The sequence below is a fragment of the Oryzias latipes genome, chromosome 16 (assembly GCF_053564925.1).
Source record: "Oryzias latipes strain Hd-rR chromosome 16, Olatipes_Hd-rR_3.1".
NCBI classification, from domain to species: Eukaryota; Metazoa; Chordata; class Actinopteri; order Beloniformes; family Adrianichthyidae; genus Oryzias; species Oryzias latipes.
Window position 1 is genome coordinate 13,018,022 of NC_136252.1, and position 19,609 is coordinate 13,037,630.

The 19,609-nt window shown below is 40.6% G+C and overlaps 3 protein-coding genes across 7 annotated transcripts in view; 2 read left to right on the forward strand and 1 right to left on the reverse strand.

Moving 5' to 3' along the window:
• Window positions 1–3,101, forward strand: part of col14a1a (collagen, type XIV, alpha 1a) — a 173,775-nt gene extending 170,674 nt beyond the window's left edge. For both annotated transcript variants that reach the window (XM_078933438.1, XM_078933439.1), the window contains exon 48: window positions 2,028–3,101. In XM_078933438.1, coding sequence (XP_078789564.1) covers window positions 2,028–2,311 — 284 coding nt within the window. In that variant the 3' untranslated portion in view covers window positions 2,312–3,101. The remainder of the gene's footprint in view (window positions 1–2,027) is intronic.
• A 674-nt stretch (window positions 3,102–3,775) lies between these two features.
• Window positions 3,776–13,138, reverse strand: mrpl13 (mitochondrial ribosomal protein L13). Its single transcript, XM_004077668.4, has 7 exons — window positions 13,013–13,138; window positions 12,590–12,713; window positions 11,927–12,020; window positions 11,458–11,518; window positions 9,216–9,302; window positions 8,477–8,598; window positions 3,776–4,333 (listed from the first exon to the last, which is right to left on the reverse strand). Exons 1-7 carry the CDS (start codon window positions 13,037–13,039, stop codon window positions 4,309–4,311), a joined length of 540 nt encoding a protein of 179 aa, XP_004077716.1. The 5' UTR covers window positions 13,040–13,138; the 3' UTR covers window positions 3,776–4,308.
• dscc1 (DNA replication and sister chromatid cohesion 1) lies at window positions 12,614–18,170 on the forward strand. 4 transcript variants are annotated; one of them, XM_078933472.1, is made up of 10 exons: window positions 12,614–12,741; window positions 14,358–14,546; window positions 14,981–15,152; window positions 15,232–15,366; window positions 15,464–15,554; window positions 15,645–15,783; window positions 16,037–16,089; window positions 16,177–16,331; window positions 17,243–17,391; window positions 17,476–18,170. In XM_078933472.1, the coding sequence occupies exons 2-10, from the start codon at window positions 14,377–14,379 to the stop codon at window positions 17,585–17,587; spliced, it is 1,176 nt and encodes a 391-aa protein (XP_078789598.1). In that variant the 5' UTR covers window positions 12,614–12,741; window positions 14,358–14,376; the 3' UTR covers window positions 17,588–18,170. The 4 variants fall into 4 exon arrangements, with proteins under 4 accessions (XP_078789598.1, XP_078789596.1, XP_078789597.1 ...); XM_078933470.1 differs by lacking the exon at window positions 12,614–12,741 and adding an exon at window positions 14,188–14,257; XM_078933471.1 differs by lacking the exon at window positions 12,614–12,741 and adding an exon at window positions 14,234–14,251.
• The last annotated feature ends 1,439 nt before the right edge of the window (window positions 18,171–19,609 follow it).

Sequence of the window (19,609 nt, forward strand, 5' to 3'; positions counted from 1 at the left end):
ACAGTATGAATGTTGTCAGCAACAGACAAATAAAAAGCAACGATTGTCTTCTTATCAAAGAGGAAAACAGGGTCCAACTTTTTACTTGCTAAAACGTTTATTTTACCCCTTTTCATGCTTTTCTGCCTCTCGCTATGCAGAACGTACCCGACAGATGCTGCTGTGACGTCATCCTAAAAACTTCCTTATGGTTCCTCAACAGAATTCTCTTAAAATAACGCCACAACCAGGACACAGTACCTCACTGAAATGTCATTGGATGAAAATCAGACTCATCAAATCCATTTTTATGTGACCCACATGCTTCTCACTGTTTTCCCGACAAAATTTATGTCATAAACACTCATCAGTTTACCTCCTTAGCCGTCTTCTTGACCTAAAAGATTTTATTTTCAGGTGGTTTTGTTTATGAGCTTTGGTTCGAATCAGGAAAGGCTGCTTGACGGAAGTCTGAAAACAGACCAAACCCAAGGTTCAGGACTCGATACGCACCATATTAAGCGGACTGGGTCCAGACCAAACAGTTTTCCCGGTCTGAATACACCTTTAGTGAAAGATGCAAAGATCCAGGTGGACAGCAGAATGTTTTAGGGAAGTCGTGTTTGGAAACCATGAGGACAAAAAAAGACCTATTAGATGCAGAGAATTTTGAGACATGTTTTTAAGTAAAAAGGCTCAGTTCTTCAATCTTAAACACCAGATATGTTCACATTGGACAGAATTACCCTCTTTTTCTGTTATTTCCAAATAAAAAGTAACCAGTTTACATTAAGAGTCCAGTTTTTTTCGATACGGCTCACACTGACATTATAGTTTGCCCAAACTTTTGACTCCCGCTGCTCTTTCCCTTTTCACTACATGATTCAAAAACATTAGTAAGGTCTTTTAAGTTCAGAGCCAGTTCCAGCAGTTGTTTGGCACAAAACAGACAGGCCTGTCTGAGGATGACTAGCTAAGAGAGAGTCTGGCGTATTCCCCCATTTTACCCAGTTTCTAGCAAATAAGAGATGGCAGGCTGACAGACGGAATACAATCGTTTCCCACATTTGTAGTTTAGTATGGTATCTGCAATGTTACAGCAGCAGAAATGTATTATTGTTAGTATAAAGGAGCATAGAGCCCCTGCATCATACACAAAAGAGCGATGTGATTGTATTTATGAGATAAAGACGTCATTTTCTTTCTTATTAATTTCTTTTATTGATATTGTGTGATGTATGAATTCAGATGATTTTACATCAAGCTGCAGCAAGTCTCTCACTCAGTTCAAAAATGTCTCATAAATATTATCTTTGACTCATTTTGGGTTCACTAAAGGTGATGGAATCTTCTTCCTGGCATTTTTGCAGTTCTGTTTACGGCTGTTTTTGAGGGGTAAATCTTTGGTGTCTTGGTTTTCCTCCTGACATGAGCTAACATCTCTCTTGATTTTGTTTTCCCCCCCTTCTTTCCTCTCTTCCCCTCCCTTCTTCTGCTTTGAAGTTCAACAGGACTATGGGAATGATTACTGAGCAGCATTCTGCTCCTCCTCATTTCTGCCAGGCTGTCATCTTTTCTGGGATTTTCGAGCGCGGTTTAAGCTCGAAACCTGGCAGCAGTGGATTTAAAACTGCATTCCTCTAATCTTTGCATATTTTAAAAACATTAACCGTACCAGATTTTCCGCTTTTACCTGCGTTGGGTCATGTGACATACATTGCAGGACAATTCTTCTTCCAGCATCCGGCTTGAATCTTTGCTGCTGATTGGCTGCTTTAGTTCACAGAGAATCTTTTCCCTGAGATGTAGAGAAAATCTCCATCACACCATGTAATAATTTATCAGCATAGCTTCAAATGATGCTGTAAGGCCACACCTTATGCCCCACAGCCTGCTGCACTTCTCCAGCTTCTTCTAACAGCACACTGCCTGTTTGTGGCTTTGAAGAGGTGGTGGTGTCTAACATGCTTTCAGTGCCAAGCTATCCTTACCTGCACTCTCCCCTAGAGGCAGACCCCTATTGACCTCAAATATTCCCACCCCTCCAGTCCAGCCGCTGCCTCACGCCGGCTACCAAGCCTACAACCCTCCCTACAGACCCCCGTACAACCCTGCTGCAGTGCTGCACAACGACAACAACCAGCAGGAGGAGAGGCCAGAGGAGCAGGACCCCTACTACCACGGCGATCCCTACCCCCAACCACCTTCTCACATGGCACGTGGTTACCCCCCCAGCCACTCTGAGGATGTGGAGCTGCGGTCGCCGGGTGTTGTCAGGAGGTACACGCGTGAGGAGGGAAGGAGGAGGAGCGGACTCGCCTTTGGCGCTTGAGCCACGCAACCAGTCAGTGACACTGGCATCGTCACGCCCATCTAGAAATGGCGGCGACAGCCCGCCCTCCCTGCACGTCCAGCAGGTGAAAGGATGTACATCACCGTGCAGACTCTGCGGTTTCTCCATGAAAGGGAGGTTCAAAAAGTGCCTGATCTCTGTTTGCTGAAAATGTAAGACCTGTTCCGTCCCATCTTCACTTGTTCTGTGGTTCTGCATGTCTCCTTTGAAGGTGTAAGTGAACACACACAGAATGTGCTTCAGTGTTTAGTAACTCCACTCTTTTATTGATCAAAAGATGCTGTTTTTATACCAATGAATCCTGACCCTCCTTCACTTGTAAATGAACAAGCATCACAGACATGGAGTTGAAGTTATTGTAAGATTCCTTACTGGCCTTTTTTATTGGAATATTAATCATCTTTCCTTTTCATTTTCTGTGATTTTCCCTTCAGATGTGTTTACTAAACTAATCTGTTCATTTTCTGATGTAAATTTCAGCGTCTTTGGCGTGGAAGCAGCTCTGCAGCTGAGCTCTGACCTTTTCCTGAAATTACACCTAAAGCAGCAACTCTAAAAACAAATCAACAGAGATGGATGTTGGGTTTTTTTTTCTTGCCCTGCACTTAAAGTTTATTTAGGTGTCATTTTGCTGAAGGTTCATTTGTAGAAACTGCTGAAGAGAAACATTTGACTCTCAGTTGGAGTCTCATACCCCTTTGAATAAAAGACACGTATTTATTTTTTGTTTTTTTATAACCAATAAATCTGTAATGAGTCAAAGGAAAAACTGTTTTGGTCATTTATTCCACACAGACTAAAATGAACCCTTATGCTATCTTAGATGACCCAACTCCCAACGTTTAAGTGCCTAGGATAGCACAAGGGTTACAAACCCACTCTCATGAAAATTGCATTTTTATGTGTTTTTAACATGTTCTTGTAGCATTTCTGATGGACACACGTAACCCTTGTGCACTTTAACATCAGGAGTTGGGTCATCTAGACCCTACAAGCGTCCCCATATGTGTAAACAGAGAGCTCTCGGTTATGGGTGGGGGGCAGGGTTGCTCCGTGCCAACAATCCCACCCACAACTCAAAGGTGAGTTTCTACTAAAATAATGTCGCTCTGCAGAAACGATATCCTAGAAAACGGCTAAAAATGACAATCACAATGAAAAGACCACTGGGAACGCTTTGACAATGGATCAAAAGATGATCGGAGAGGGGCTGTAACCCTTGTGCTATCTTAGATGACCCCACCCTTACATTGACGTGTTCTCCCTACCATGACAAAGGTGGATAAAGGTGGAAAGATTTCATGTAATCCATGGACACCAGTGAAGATCACAAATCATTGAAGAATAAAGGTTCAGAGCACTGTCTAGTGGGTCTGGATGACCCAACTCCCAATGTTAAAGTGCCTAGGATAGCACAAGGGTTAAAGCAGGAACTGCAGCAGGTTCATTCAACTGTCCTGATAAAGGTGTTACTTTAATGAAAACACAAAGACATGTCTGACCACAGTTAACATTTGCAGCACGTCAACGTTGTCATAGCAACACATTATCCGGTTGCCCCTGTGAGGCGTTTACAAAAGCGGGACCAGTTGTAACAGCTGTCCCTCTCACAAGCCAGAATAGATCACTTAATGGAGGTATGATCATGAAGCATAAACAGAATTGTGTCTGATTGGAGCTGCATGTTGAAGGTCCAGGTCAGCTGTGCTCCAACAGCCTCTTCAAGCATCAGGGATGCAGATCCTCTGACCCCTCTGACGGAGGAGGATGGTGTCCGTGTTAGAGTTAAATCCCAATTGGAAAACAGTCTGATGGCAGAGAAATTAACTGTTGGCCGAAGACGCACAGCAGCAAAAGAAGCAGATGGTTTTGTGTGACCGGAGAGAATCAGCTGATGTTGTTTTCAGTCCCAGAATGCTCCTCTGGCCACAGAAAAACCAAGTTAAAGTGGAGGATGCTTTGGAGACTCTCTGGTTTCACTTCATCTTGTAATCTTCTGGTCTGTGGAGGAAAGAGCAGAACACATTATTACTATCTGATGGCATAAAGGAAGATGATAGATGAGAAACTGGGAAAATCTTATACGCTTTCTAGCTTTTGTCTCCTTTTTCAACCCCGTTCTGTCATTATTTTTTTGTTCATTTCAAGTTGTGGCCTGAACCGACAAATCTGTATCAAAAGACGCTGTAGTGGAGTTGAAATGAAGAAAAAAAAAGAAGTGATGAACTGTGAAAGCCCTGCCATCGTGTACAGCAGTGTTGTTAGTGTTCTGCATCTGGCTGTGTGGCTCATATCTAATAACGTCCTGCTGTTCTTCAAGAGACAGCGATGGACAACGATTAGCTGATGGTGATGATCTCACAGCTTCAGCACAGTCCTGAGCACAGGTGAGCTTCCATGAGCAAATCTGTCTAAAAACGGGATTAGTTTGACCTCGATGGTCATCACATCAGAGCACACCCCCAAACTCAGCCAGGAAACGGTTCATCATTTTGAACACACACTGACAGCGGTGCTGAACGCAGCAGACATGCTGTAGTAATGATTCCATTCTTATTCATTATACGATGCTCACAGTCATAAACAGTGTTTTTGTTTCCCTTCAATGATTTTCAGGATAGGGAGACAACTGTGCTGGAGGGATCGCCACACCTCACATAATGGCCCCACTGTGTGTGTGTGCATTGCGTCTTGCTTATTGGGGCCACAACCAAACAAATTCTAAAAATGCACAAGGTTTAACTTGTACATTGATGACCTGTGGAAGGACCTGAATGCATGTAATACCGGGTGCATGCTCTGTGGTTTTAAGGTAAATCATCTGATGTATGCAGATGATTTAGTGGTCTTCAGCCCCAGCAGCTCCGGATTACAAAAACTTTTAAATGTCTGATCTGAATTTGCTTTTAATAATGATATTTTATATAATTCCAGTAAAAGTGCTGTCATAATTTGTCGTACAAAGGATGATGTTGCATTTAATTTTCCTGCTTTTATCCCTTGTGCTATCTTAGATGACCCCACCCTTACATTGACGTGTTCTCCCTACCATGACAAAGGTGGATAAAGGTGGAAAGATTTCATTGTGTGTTTTCTGTTTTTAATGTTAAAGCGCTTCGAGCTGCACAAAATGCATGAGAAGCGCTATTTTATAAATAAAGTTTGATTTCATGTAATCCATGGACACCAGTGAAGATCAGAAATCATTGAAGAAAAAAGGTTTAACGCACTGTCTAGTGGGTCTAGATGACCCCACTCCCAATCTTAAAGTGCCTAGGATAGCACAAGGGTTACACTTTCTGATTCTGAGCTTGCTGTCTGTCACAAAGTCAAATATCTTGGTCATATCATCAACAATAAGCTTACAGATGACAATGACATCCAGAGATGCTCAGGCAAACACGCTCACATGCAGGTTTTATTCATGCTCGGACAATCTTAAAATTATTTTATTCAAAACCTACTGCACACCTTTGTATACTGCCCACCTGTGGACCAATTATAGGGCATCCAGCATGAGGAAGCTACAAGTAGCCTATAATGATGCCCTAAGGATTTTAGTAAAAAAGCCTCGGTGGTGCAGCGCAAGCAGTTTGTTTGTTGGTGTTAGAGTTAATACTCTCCAAGCTTTATTAAGACATTTTTTCTATGGTTTTATTCTTAGTCTTAACTCTTGTGCTATCCTAGGCACTTTAACGTTGGGAGTTGGGTCATCTAGACCCACTAGACAGTGCTCTGAACCTTTTTTCTTCAATGATTTCTGATCTTCACTGGTGTCCATGGATTACATGAAATCTTTCCACCTTTATCCACCTTTGTCATGGAAGGGAGAACACGTCAATGTAAGGGTGGGGTCATAGGATAGCACAAGGGTTAATGCTTCAAATAATGAAATCATTTTAACTCACAGCACTTTTAGATACCAATCCCCTATTTGGAGGTTTTGGTACAGTCGCCTTTTTTAAACTTTTGTGTTTTTTTTTTTTTTAAAGTCAGCAGTTTTAGTCTTTTTATTAAGTTCATGATACTCGGATATTTATACTTTTATGTCATTTGTTTTATACTTTAATGACACTGTTCTTTTTATACTTTTTATGTCATTGTTCTTATACTTGTTTGAGTGTTTTATTTTTATCCTCAAGTCTTTTATATGTTTTGTATATTTTGTGGCAAATGGACCTTCAGTCTGTAATAAAGAAAATATTATTATCCCCCTAACGGAGCTCACAGGTGGAAGCCGGGGAGGAGGGTGGGGTGACAAACGCGGCGCTCCACAGAAGGCGTGGAGCACGCACCTGGTTCTTTAGGCCAGACGCAGAACAGGTGAGTTCGTTGGGCTGAACCGCCCCTGCGGGGAGGTGTAGACAGGTAAACGCACTGCTTTGAGCTGCCTGCCGGAAATTCTCCCAAAGTTGCTCATTTTGTGGGTTTAAAAAGCAGATTTTGCCAGCAAGCCATTCCATGTTCATCATTCAAAAACAGACATTGGTGCTTAACAGACGAGCTACCTGGCCATAGCACCTTCGGGGTTTTTCAAATAAATAAAACAATTCTGATGCTGCTGTAATTCCAGCTTGCTGCTGTTTTCACATCTGCACTTTGGGAGAGACGGGCGGACTGACTTTACTCCCAACAACGGAAGCTCAAGAAAGCGAAAATTAAATCCAGATTTCCCCAGAAATAAATCGTCTAAAACATCAAATTAATCAATTTATCACCCAGCCCTAATAGTGTATCTGGTAGTATGGAGTATTGATTCACAAGCTGATATTCATGACTTCATCACTCGAAATGAAAGACATCAAAAGAGTTGGCTACAATAGAAAAAAATAGATCACAAATAAACATCTTTCAATCAGACAAAACGTTCCTTCTGTTGTTGCTTCCAAAGAATCACATGAAAGCAGAAGGTCGATTCTCATCTGAACATGCACGAAGGAAAATCTAGAAGAACCAGCTCTATGATGAATAAAAAGAAGGTGTATTGAGTAAATGTTACTTCCCTGATGTCATGGCATTTACCGTTTGGGGGGAAAAAATCCATAGCATTCAGCATTAAGAGCTAATGCTGAGGAAATAATACTCCTAAAGTTAATTAACTTCAGTTTGTATGGGAAATATTTACACCCACCTGACATTTTCTAATCTTTTGAGGACGAAGAGCCGCAGCTCTGACCTGAACGCAACGCCGGACGCTTAGCAGACAAACGGATGAACGGCTAGGTTTGGGGAAAGGGAAATACTTTCAACCTGAGGAAAACGAGGTTTTCTGCGGGTGAGAGTGGAGAAATGCATGCATGACATTATGCCAGCAAACGGGGGGAGGGAGGGGGGGGGGGGGGGGTCACAATGTCATTTTAATCCCATCCTGAAAATACTTGAGTCAGAAAAGCCATGAATATGATTATGCTGAGAAACAGATGTGCTCTCAGTCACTCTTTAGCAGGAAAACACGCAGCTGCAAAGGATGAGGAGGAGGAGGCTGGACTCTCCTTGTAGGTTTGTGACATGTTTGATGTTTGGGGCCTCGGCGTGGACACCAGCCACAAAGGAGGCTTAGTAACGTTTGGACAGTAGCCTTCTTTTCTTTTATAGCGGCCCGGCAAAGTTCACATGGAACCAAAAAACAACTTCCATTTGGAAAAGTGCTCATGTCTGCGGATCAGTGGACAGTACAGTCGTTCCCATGAAGAAACCTGGGGTCGCTCTGCAGCTGCCTTTCTGCTCAGTACGTCATAAACGCCGACGGCAGGCACAGCTGTGTGCGAGTGTTTGTGGAGCTGCAGCACAGAGAGGAAGGAGCCCAAACCCAGCAGAGCCAGAAACTAACCGCTCGGATTTTTGATGAAGATGCTTTCAGTCGTCTGTTGCTTGGGGAAAAACACACCAACCCCGAAACCAAAGTGTAACTCAGAGCTGCTGTGACCCAAACAATTCCCAACGACTGATCACAGAGCAGCTTTGGCGGCCGCACACCAGCTGTGAGAGCCCAGCCGGCGCAACATCTCCCTCTTCTGGCGCATCGTCATCAATACAAGACGCAACCAATTGCAGATGTTCGCCGGTGGTAGGAAAGCCCCCAACAAACGACAACTTGCAGATGTTTGCGGCAAACCAAGGATGTGTCTGGGAGCGTTTACATACGGCGTCCACAGCCTGGGGAACGCCTCCACCTCCTCCGGGGTGTACTCGCTGAGCTTCCTGGGGATCGCTCTCGGCTGCTGGAGCTCCTCTGTCAAGTTGGCTCGGATGTCGTCTGGCAGCGCCTAGAAAGGGAAGGACAAACATTTAAGGAAACACCGAACGGCTTTGGGGAAATGAGCAATAAGAAAGGAAACAAGAGGTCTGAACGTGTAACGCACACAAAAACAAAAAGCATCTGAAAAACACGGATCCTTCTGGTGCATCTGCACACATTCATAACACTTCAGGATCCATCTGCTCGTAATTTAAGGTGCACAGCTAATCCGTTCTGATGGTTCCATCAAACCAAAATAATTCATCTGGCTTACTGACAAATTTAAATCTTTTGAAAACCTGATAAAGACCCAAATTGTTTTTATTTGTCAATAAAACCTTGTAATTAAACGTGAAAGCCCCTCCACATCAGTTTTATAGAAAAACATCAAAGATGAGAGCTCTGAGGTGCCTCAGTGTAATCTAAAGGCATATTGCGTGCAGTCTGAAGCTATCATGAAATAAAGATTAGAAAACATTAAAATAGAAATTAATAGAAAACTAGAAATGAGATTAGATTAGAAAATAACATCTGTGCCAGCATCTTGGTAAAACCCAAACGGTTATAGCTTGATAACAATAACAATATTGTTATCAATCCATCACTTCCTGGAGGTCAAAAAAATGGAAATAGGAGTTGACGTACATCATCAGAGAAGATGTGCAATCGTTGCATCATTGTGCGTCGGTGCAGGTTTCGGGGTAACATGCCGTAAACCGCCAACTTCACAATCTAGAGGGCAAAAGTGAAGAGAGTGACAGCAGTGAACAACAAACACATCAAATAAAGATCCTTTCTTCATGCTCCTAAATGCACCTTTAAACTGGAACAGGGTTTTTTTTTTTTTGGTTAAAGCGTGAACACAACCTGGAAAGCCTCTGAAATACGACTAGAGATTTTGGACAGAATCCGGCTTTTCCCACTGTTGCCTCGACGCTCGCCAAGCTTACAAGTTAAATTTTATGCTGTGCTGTCACATTTGCATGTAGAAATACAAAACCACCTGGAAAAATACACATGAATCCCAGAATATTCCTATGACTGTATATTTTTGCTTTTAATGAAAATGATGGATTTTGTTTGACAATTCCCTAAAACATTGATTTTACAGAGAGATGACAAATCTTACAGTACAAGACGGTAAAACTGTTGTTTACATTATTGTACAGTTCGTTGATTGATTTCATTTTATTGAATAGTCAAACATAATAAACATTGTAGTGGGTAGAAGAAAATCTAATTAATTCACACCCCCATTCTTATTATATTTCATGCACATATTTAACACCTTAAACATATAATCATTATTGACATCGATACAAAATAATTAAAAAGACAAAAAAAAGATACCAAAACAACTTCACAAGTTATGATTATTTGTGAATTTTCCCATCAAGATTTTCAGTTCTTATTTTTGAATTGTGTAACATTTTGATTCTTTCCTCCGTGTTAAACGTCCTGAAGCTTTTACTGTGGAAGTAGTTGTTTTTTAGCTTTATAAAGCATTGCAGTTTATTTTATTATACCTGTACCATTTAATCATTTTGATTTATAGAATGAAATGCGTGTGTTCATAATATCCTACGTCATGAATTAAACTTATAGGCAACGCAAATGTGCAAGTGGAACACTTTGACCTCTCGTAACCCTTGTGCTATCCTAGGCACTTTACCATTGGGAGTTGGGTCATCTAGACCAGTGTTTTTAAACCTTTTCTGAGCCACACTTTACCACACTTTATCGCACACTTTATCCTTAAAAAAATCCCGCGGCACACCAGCATCCAAAAATTAAAAAAAAAAACAAGGAGAAACTCATAGTCTGTATTGATCTACAGCCCCTCTGCAATCTCACATGCATTTTTGAGATAATTGTTACAGAAAAAGCTGGAAACTGCTGCTGTTTTTTTCTAAAAGATGCAATAAAAGTTAAGTTAGACGATTTAAAAACAGTTTGATGTGTGTTCGTTGGTTTCAAGACGTTTAACAACAGATCTCATTGTGCGCTGAGACGCTGTCACTTTAACAAAATGCATCATGGGAGATGCAGTGCAATCAGCCGCGTCTCTGAGCTGCATTATTTTGTCCACTTGTTCCACGGTCTGACACCAGATTCTGTGGAAAGCTACACCGCTAAAGACGAGCTTTAGCTGGTATTTTTGTTAAACTGAGCGACTTTACGAGCTAAATCGGGACAAGGAAGTGAAGACTTTAACCACTTCTGATTGGTCAGACTGATGACATGTGATTAAGCTCCCCAAGAATGATTGGTGGAGACAGTTAAAGCGACGGGACTTTTCCAAAATACAGCCGGAGCTGCAGCTGAATCGTGGTAACGTCATTCTTATCAAAATGTCTTTAATAAAATAAAATAAACGCAAAGAAAAAGTATTTTATGATCTTTTATATTCCTAACTCCTCAGTGTTTTATCAGGGCCTGTTTGGATGAACACAGAGCTGAAATCATGGAGATGGAAAATGTTTTTAGATCAGTTAATGAGGGCAATTTCCCACGGCACACTTGACCATCTCCCACGGCACACTAGTGTGCTGCGGCACACTGGTTGAAAAACACTGATCTAGACCCACTAAACAGTGCTCTGAACCTTTTTTCTTCAGTGATTTGTGATCCTCACTGGTGTCTAAGGATTACATGAAATCTTTCCACCTTTATCCACCTTTGTCATGGTAGGGAGAACACGTCAATGTAAGGATGGGGTCATCTAAGATAGCACAAGGGTTAAGACTCACGCACCAATTTTAAGAAAATAAATCAAAATCCGCTGCCATCTCATATGAAAAACTCTAAAACGAAATGTGAAATTCTCATTTTACAGTTTATGCAGGATAGAAGAAAAAGGAGAGGGAAAAGTTTCTGCAGGTCTTACAGCTTTTGGATCCTTGTGGTGAAGCTGTGCAGCTGTGACCTGCTTGAATCCACCCGGATACCTTCAAGAGGAAAAAAAAACAACTTTAAAAACTATTTTAACTAGAGCATGTTAGGCATCCCCAAAAATAAAAAGGACAAAGTTGAAACAGAAAAATGCATTCATCAACTATTCCATCTCCATTTACACTGTTGGCAGAGAGAACTTGCATCACTTTGAAGATACAATCAGATCTAAAGCAGAGCACTAAGGCAACATCTTTAGTTTGTTATCCATCAACAGTCTTCCAAACAGAGTAATAAGGTGTTTGTAACCGATGAAAGTACAACAAAAAAGCAAATTGAGACGCTGCAAATCCTGCTCAAGAAAAAACAGTAAGTTTCTCTTTATTTTAATGTCAAAAATCCTCAAAGGTTGAATAGAACCTAAAAGCAAACACACTTTTCCTGAGCTGAGGTGTCACACTTACCCAGTGTGTGACGAGTAAACCTTCTGCTCCCACTTGTTCCCGGAGAAAGCGATTTGTCTGGAGTTGATCACAACCACGTGGTCTCCACAGTCACCTGTGAACAACGCAAAGGTGTCAGGTTTATTCACCATACTGTCTTTTAAATGATGAAACCTCTGCTGATCAGAGTCCAAAACCGTGGAGTTTTTCTTCCTGCCGTTTTATTGCACTTGTGACAACAGAAATGTCATTTCTATAAAATGACCAGAAACGCTTTTTCTTGAAAAATAGTTTATGCAATTTCTAAACAAAATGTTTTACGTGCAGAAAAGGACTAGCAAATATTTGTAATATTTGTAAAATTAAAAAAAGGATTAATTTAACAATATTTCTCATGATAAAATTAAACTATGAGCTTTTCAATGTAATTTTCCCAAATTATCTGGATTACTGTTTCCACAATGAGCAATTAGAAAGAATTGTGACTTGTGCTAGACTGTGAGTTGAAGTGGAGCCTAGTTTATAAAATCATAAAGAATAAAGAGCACATCTATATCCTGAAATGATTCCTTAACTTCTACAAATGCTGTATTTCCTTTTGCAGTTGTCATTTAACAGTAAAGTGGGAACTTTCCATCAAAGTAAGACGTTTTCGTAAAGGCTCTACTGACACCCGTCACTCACTCAGTGCGTGGTAGATGGGTTTGTGTTTGCCCTGCAACCGAACCGAACACATGGAGGCGATTTTGCCAGGAGGCTGCATCCGGGCATCGATGAGGAACCAGGACCGAGCGAAGGTCGCCCATTGCTGAGAAGAAGAAGAAGATCCAAGACTGGTTACGAACGTCCTGTCGTCATCATATAATCATGCACTCTAGATAACAAGTAACAACGTTTGGGGTGGAAGAAATCACGCTTAATCATTATACTGGGCATAAATTGGAGATTGGTTAACAATAGGGTGTTAGTTAGATGCTTCGTTGGCATTGGCACAGGCAGCACTAGTATTTTCGTTTAACCTCAAAAAGTCATTGTTGAAGCTAAAGCGTAGCATTCAAATGTTCAAATTAAATTATACGATTATATAAATACAAATAATAAGGCTACCTGAGCAGATCTAGAGAAACTCGACATTTTGATGAAACTATTATTTCATCTCAACGTTTGACCCTCGATGCGCAATCCAGTCCGTTCGGTGCTTTCGTCCGGGTAAAACATCACGTGAGGCTTTAATGTTCCGCTTTGAGCCACATTCACTTTAATACCTTTACTAATTCCTGTTGATGAGACGGCTAGACAGAACTAAAGATCCAGCAATACCCATTTTACAGCCTTTATTGTTACTTAGGGCATAATCTATAAATGGAGAATCCCTGGAATACAAAAAGAAAGAAAATTTACTAAATTGTGTGGCAAATGAGTTATATTTCATAATCAATTCACAGTAGACAATAAAAAACAAAAAAAAATGATCATATACTGAGTTTTCGAAAATTCTAAGTTCAGAGGTAACACATTTATTCAAATGTAACAAAGACACTATTTTTTCTAACTTGGAGAATTGGTTGTGTAGTATTATCCGTTGGTTAAACAACGACTTTTCATAATTCAACAAGTTTCTTTAAAAATAACAAAGAAAAAAATTATATTGAGAATTTTAGAAGAAGATATTTATTTATTTTTTCTTTCTTCTTTTATCAACGAACGGATTTGTGGGGGGAAAGCCCCCCCCCCCCAGCTTTATTGATCATAACATTAAAGTACATTACACAACATCAAGGGATCAAACAGATCATCAGCTGCAACACCAATGCCAGCATTCCAAACTTTCTGCAACATAAATATAGAAACACTTGATCATCTGTTTTTTGAATGTATATATGTTAACAGTTTTTGGGAGGATTTTTTTCTTTCTTGGTGATCCTCAAAGTTTCCCTTTCCTATTTCTATTCAATTACAAAAGCACATCATATTATTTGGAGTAGTTTCTGGTGAAAATCTATTTGATTTGACATTCAATACTTTATTAATATCTGGGACATTTTTCATTCATAAGAGCAGATTTTCAGAAACCAAACCATTATTCAATACATTAGTTTATATTTTAAATCTCTGAAATTAATAAAAAACAAAAATGCAATAAAACTGTCTATTTTCACTGAAGATTACATGTTGTACGACAATCCCTAGTATTGTAAACTAAAATTCTAATGTTATTTATTTATTTGTATTTTTATTCTTTTTTATTTCTTTCTGTTGTAGCCATGTGTTTGCGTTTGTTTGAAGTTCATTTAAAAAAAAAAGTTATTTGCTGGCTGTGGATGGGATGTAGTTACGTCACTTCCTGTGAGTGTGAGTGCGGGAAACTCCGACAAGAAAACATTGACAGCCAGGCGTCTAAGCTGCTATATTCATTTTTGAATCTGTTCTTTTGCTGTGTTTGGCTTTACAGTTCAACACATTGACCGGAAATGAGAACGCTAGAAGAGGTGAAGGCAACGTTGCAGATCGCTAAGCTAAAGGAGGAAGATCTGCAACCAACAATCCAGTGTTTGTCCTTTGGAGAGAATGTTTCTTCTGCAGATTACTGCCTGATGGAGCTGGACGACACGCTGTGCAAACACATCGAAGCGGGTCAAAGGTAAGACGTCTGTGAATAATCCATCTGCTAAACCTTTAGTTTTCAAGCTGTCAACTTCAAATGGACAATAAAGTTTTTACAAACAAAAAGTTATTTTTTATAGAAACTACCTTTAATGAGATCAAAGTTGTCGTTTAGACCTAAAACTGTCCAAAATATACTATTTGGTTTATTGTTATTACCACTATGAACCCATAATGGTATCGATTTAAAGAAGAAAATCCTGCTATTCGGGTAAATTAGTGGATATTTGGACTCTGAAGGTCATTAATATGTCTGTTTATGTGATACATCATTGAAACAACCAGATTATTAAATAAATTAGAATAAATTCAAGAACTTGTCACCCATAAACAGGAGTGCACTGAGATCAGTTGTGAATGTTCTTCAGGACAACAACAGTCGGCTAATCCTCATGTTGGGTTCTTCTGCAGTCTGGTCATTCGAGGGGATAAAGACGAGCGAGCAGTTCTTTGCAGCGGCGACAAGACCTACGATCTGAAAATAGCAGACACGTCCAACATGCTGCTGTTTGCACCTGATTGCAGAACGCCAGAGCAGCTGGGCGGCAGTGAAGACTCCCCCCCGCAGGTGGTGCATGCCCAGGTACGGGAAAACCAGAGCAGCAAAGCTGTGACACACATGCAAGTGTGAACAGTCCCGTCATCCTCCATCCGCTCCATAGGTCTGGGGATTTTGCAACAGCTACTGGGAGTTGAGGAAACAGCGGCCAAAGTTGAAGAAGCTGAAGAAGCTGTTGATGGAAAATCCATATGAGGGGCCGACTTTAAGGGGACAAGAGGAGAAAACAGAAAATAGGGTGAGTGGGTTTGACCTCACCGTAAACAGTAAAGTTACTTGAGTTCGATAGACTGAAAATGAGCTACAGGTCAAATACAAACACTTTATTTTTGCAGTACACAATGCAAGATCTGTTGGAAAGAATTCAGGCCAGCGAGGAGGAGATAAAAAGCCACTTGGAGATCATCCATGCCTCTCAGATCGATGGTATATTTATTTTTTTTCAGTAACCACTTCTGTTTCCATCAGATCCCTGTTTGGTGTGTCAGTGCTGTGTCTTTTTTATCCCCCCTCCAGGCTACTGGAGAGTCCTGGACTTTGACTATGAAATGAAACTGCTAGGTCATGTGACTCAGCTTGTGGATTCAGAGTCATGGTCCTTCAACAAGGTCCCCCTCCAAACCAGTCTGGATGAACTGGCTCCACTGGAGCCAAGGTACGTTGAAGACCTACTCCAGTGACGGGTGTTTGTGGTGTTTTTAACCACATGACATCAGGAAAATTCAGTTTATTACTTATAGAAACTGATGGAAAATAGGCAGTTGGACCGGTAATGCTAGGTTGGGGGTTGTGAGGGGCTGTGAGCATGTAGACGAAGGGATGATGGGAAATAAGTGTTATTGGGAATAACATCTCAATGAGTTTTTGGTCATGTTCAATGGTCTCTGTGTTTTTCCATTTCTCTCTAGACAGATGATAGAACACTGCTTGAACTGTTACGGGAAACGCTACACTGAAAATGGTACAGTCTGATCCGTGACGCTTGCACACGTGATTCATTTGGGAAAAGTGGCGCCAAAGTCTCACGCCGCTGTCATCCTCCCCACAGATGAGGTGTTTTATGCTCTGAACGAGACAAAGGTGTGTCGAGGCCTGGCTCTTCTGCTGCTTCAGAACGCCATCAAGTTCAACCTGAAGGAGTTTCAGGAAGTCTGGCAGCAGAGCGTCCCAGAGGGCATGAGCACCCGACTGGACCAGCTGAAGGTGACGCTCCAAACTCTGGTTCTGTGAAGACTACTTTCAAAGTTGATCTGACATGAATCTGACATGCTTTCACACAAAATAAAGTAGGGGTGTAGCGGTACACATAGTTTAACCGAACCGTTTCGGTACGGCAGTTTCAGTTCAGTTCCCTTCTGTAACGTTTCGGTACGTTTATTCTTTTTTTTCCCCGCACATGCACTGTAACGACCCAACTGCTAGCTGAGTTAGCCGTTATTGCTCTGCTGTGTGGGAACACTGCGGCTTTGTTCAGCATCCATGAAGGAAAAAGTCAATTGGATAAGTCGAATGCTTTGTGTTGACATTGTTACACAAAGAAAGCGTATGCCACAGTAACACATCTTATCTGTTAACGAACTTAAAACGGCATCACCGACTGTAACAATCCAGTCTACAAGAAAAAAAATGTGCAAGTTCAAATGTTTGTTTGTTTTTTCAGGCCAGTGTTAATTATCCAAAGTGTTTGGGTCCTGGCAGCGAATAGTTTTTCTAATTTTATTAAGCAGATCACCTACAGCAGCATTTTTATTTATTGTTATGTAAAACCAATAAATGCATTTTTTAAGGAATTTTTTTCTGCTTTTTTGGACAGAAAAAAACAAAACAAAAATAGATGAAAACTTTATTAATCTCCCAAGAGAGAAATTCAGGTGTCCGCCAGCAAAACACACACAATAAATAACAATAAATAATACTAATAATTCAAATCAGGCAGATTTGTTAAACAGCCGACCGAACCGAATCTTATGAAATTCTGAATCGAACCGAGCAACACTAATGGAAACCTTGGGATGTTAGGTATTTTTGGACAAGTGTATATAATGGGAAGATGGTGTTAAACCAGCAACCGCTTTCCTTCCTTAGTGACTTTGTTTGCTGAATAAAATCCCCAGGGAGTCGCTTTGGTGGACCGCACTTCCCACCCAGAAACCATCGGCCTGCTGAGAGTGGAAGATCTCCCCGAAGACACCCAGGAGCGCTTCAGCCACCTCTTCACCCTCCGAGAGAAATGGACGGAAGAGGACATAACACCGTACATACGGTGAGGGCTCTTTTTGTGTGGAAGCAGCTGTAATACCCTTAGCTAGTTGCTCCATGATTTATTTGTGTTTTGCTTCTGTTTCAGAGACCTGTGCGGGGAGAAGCAGAGCACCGGAGCCCTCCTGACCAAATATGCTCGATCTTCAATGCAAAACGGAATGAAGGTCTTTAATTCCAGAAGACCTGTAGCCACATGAACACGCTCAAAGCTTTCTAGTTATTGTCCTTAAGAGGTTATCAAATAAATGTTGAAATCAGCTAAGGGAAAAATGGTGTCATTCACTTCTTCAAAGCTGTTTTTGCTGTTAATTTGTACAGATATAAAAATATGTTTATGCCTAAAAGAATAGAATAGCATTGAAGTGAACCAGAGTCCATTGAGTTTGGTTTCTTTTTTTTGTTTTTTGTTTTTAAGAATGAGTGCTTAGAAAGAGACCGGGAGACCTCTTAGAATAGACAGCAGTAGAAACACGTCATGATTTCGGGATTTCTTTTGGTTTGGTCCTTTTCAAAGTGAGGTCAGCAGAATCAGGACTTGTTTGTCCACAAGGAGGCGATCTGCACTCAAACAGAATGTTAGAAACCTATTTTAAAGTCTGTCCAATTTACAGAGCTGTTTAACACAACCAACATAAATCACAAGATGACTGCTGATTTATTTAAAAATTATTTACATTTGCTTGTATTCTGTTCTTGATTATCAGTGGGTTTCCACCCAAATAAATGTTTGATTTTGTTTCTTTACTAAAATAAATGAAAGGAACTTTTGTCTAAAGTTAACTGGGTTCTGTATTTCTTATATGTCGGCTTAACTACAGCAAAAGTTTGACCGTTTAGCTCACTTTTAACCCTGGTGCTATCTTAGATGACCCCACCCTTACATTGACGTGTTCTCCCTACCATGACAAAGGTGGACAAAGGTGGAAAGATTTCATGTCATCCATGGACACCAGTGAAGATCACAAATCATTGAAGAAGGATCTAAACATAAAAATATAGTGAAACGTGAACACAGACACAGCAGTGCAGCTGGAAGGTGTTGATCAGATCACCTGAGAAAACCAGACGTGAACAGAAACAGTCCAGTGAAGCGGATGTTCAGGTGAGAGTGTGCATGCTCATCAAGTCACTTCCCTGTGACTCAGATTTTTACAGATGTTTCTTCACAAGCATAAATCAGTAAGACTGACACAGAGGGAGAAGTTCACCAGACAGACAAAAATGCCCCCGTTAGCATGTTTCAACACCACAGAATGACTGACTGCAGCTGCTGCTTGACTAACCATGACTTCAGCCACACGTCAGTGTGTTGGGATGTCTGCAGTTTCCATAGTTACTGGGACCTGCTGTCTTTGTCCTTTATTCCTAAACCACTTACTTTGTTTCTCACTTACTCAGAAAAATAACCATTTAAAAATAAGTTATGTCTTGTTAACTCTCACTTCCTCTTCCTATTTTCTTAAAGCCAACAATCAGCAATGGTTACAGGAAGATTGGCTTACCTGTGCAAATATTTCTTGATACATGTAACCCAAGGGTAACATGCATCAAGGCTTAACCCTTGTGCTATCTTAGGCACTTTAACATTGGGAGTTGGGTCATCTAGACCCACTAGACAGTGCTCTGAACCTTTTTTCTTCAATGATTTGTGATCTTCACTGGTGTCCATGGATTACATGAAATCTTTCCACCTTTATCCACCTTTGTCATGGAAGGGAGAACACGTCAATGTAAGGGTGGGGTCATCTAAGATAGCACAAGGGTTAAAGACTTGTCTCATTCATTCATTTTTTTAACTCCCAATGTCACAGTATTTTATTTAACGAGTGTTGAACAACAACTAATAATATAGACAAAAAGAAAAAAACCCTACAGGTCTTGTGGAGGACTTTTGAAAAGAACATCCCCAATGAAAAATGTTTTTTTTAACATGTTCTTGTGCCATTTTCTGATGATGGAGGACATATAAAAAAGAAAATCAAGCCTAAAATAGCATTTTCAGTATTTCTTTATTCAAATTGTTGTGAATCAGGAGCGGATGAAAAAAATGCAGTTATGAAAGAGCAAATTTGCGATGTAGAAAATAAACTTAACAGGCAACAAGCTCCCTGTTCTGCTCCATTCTGATGTATCCATGAATAGATCCATGTACGTCTTTGTTTTCCTCGTCTGAGCTGCTCAAAAACTGTGTGGCAGGATGGCGCTGAGATTGCTCACCG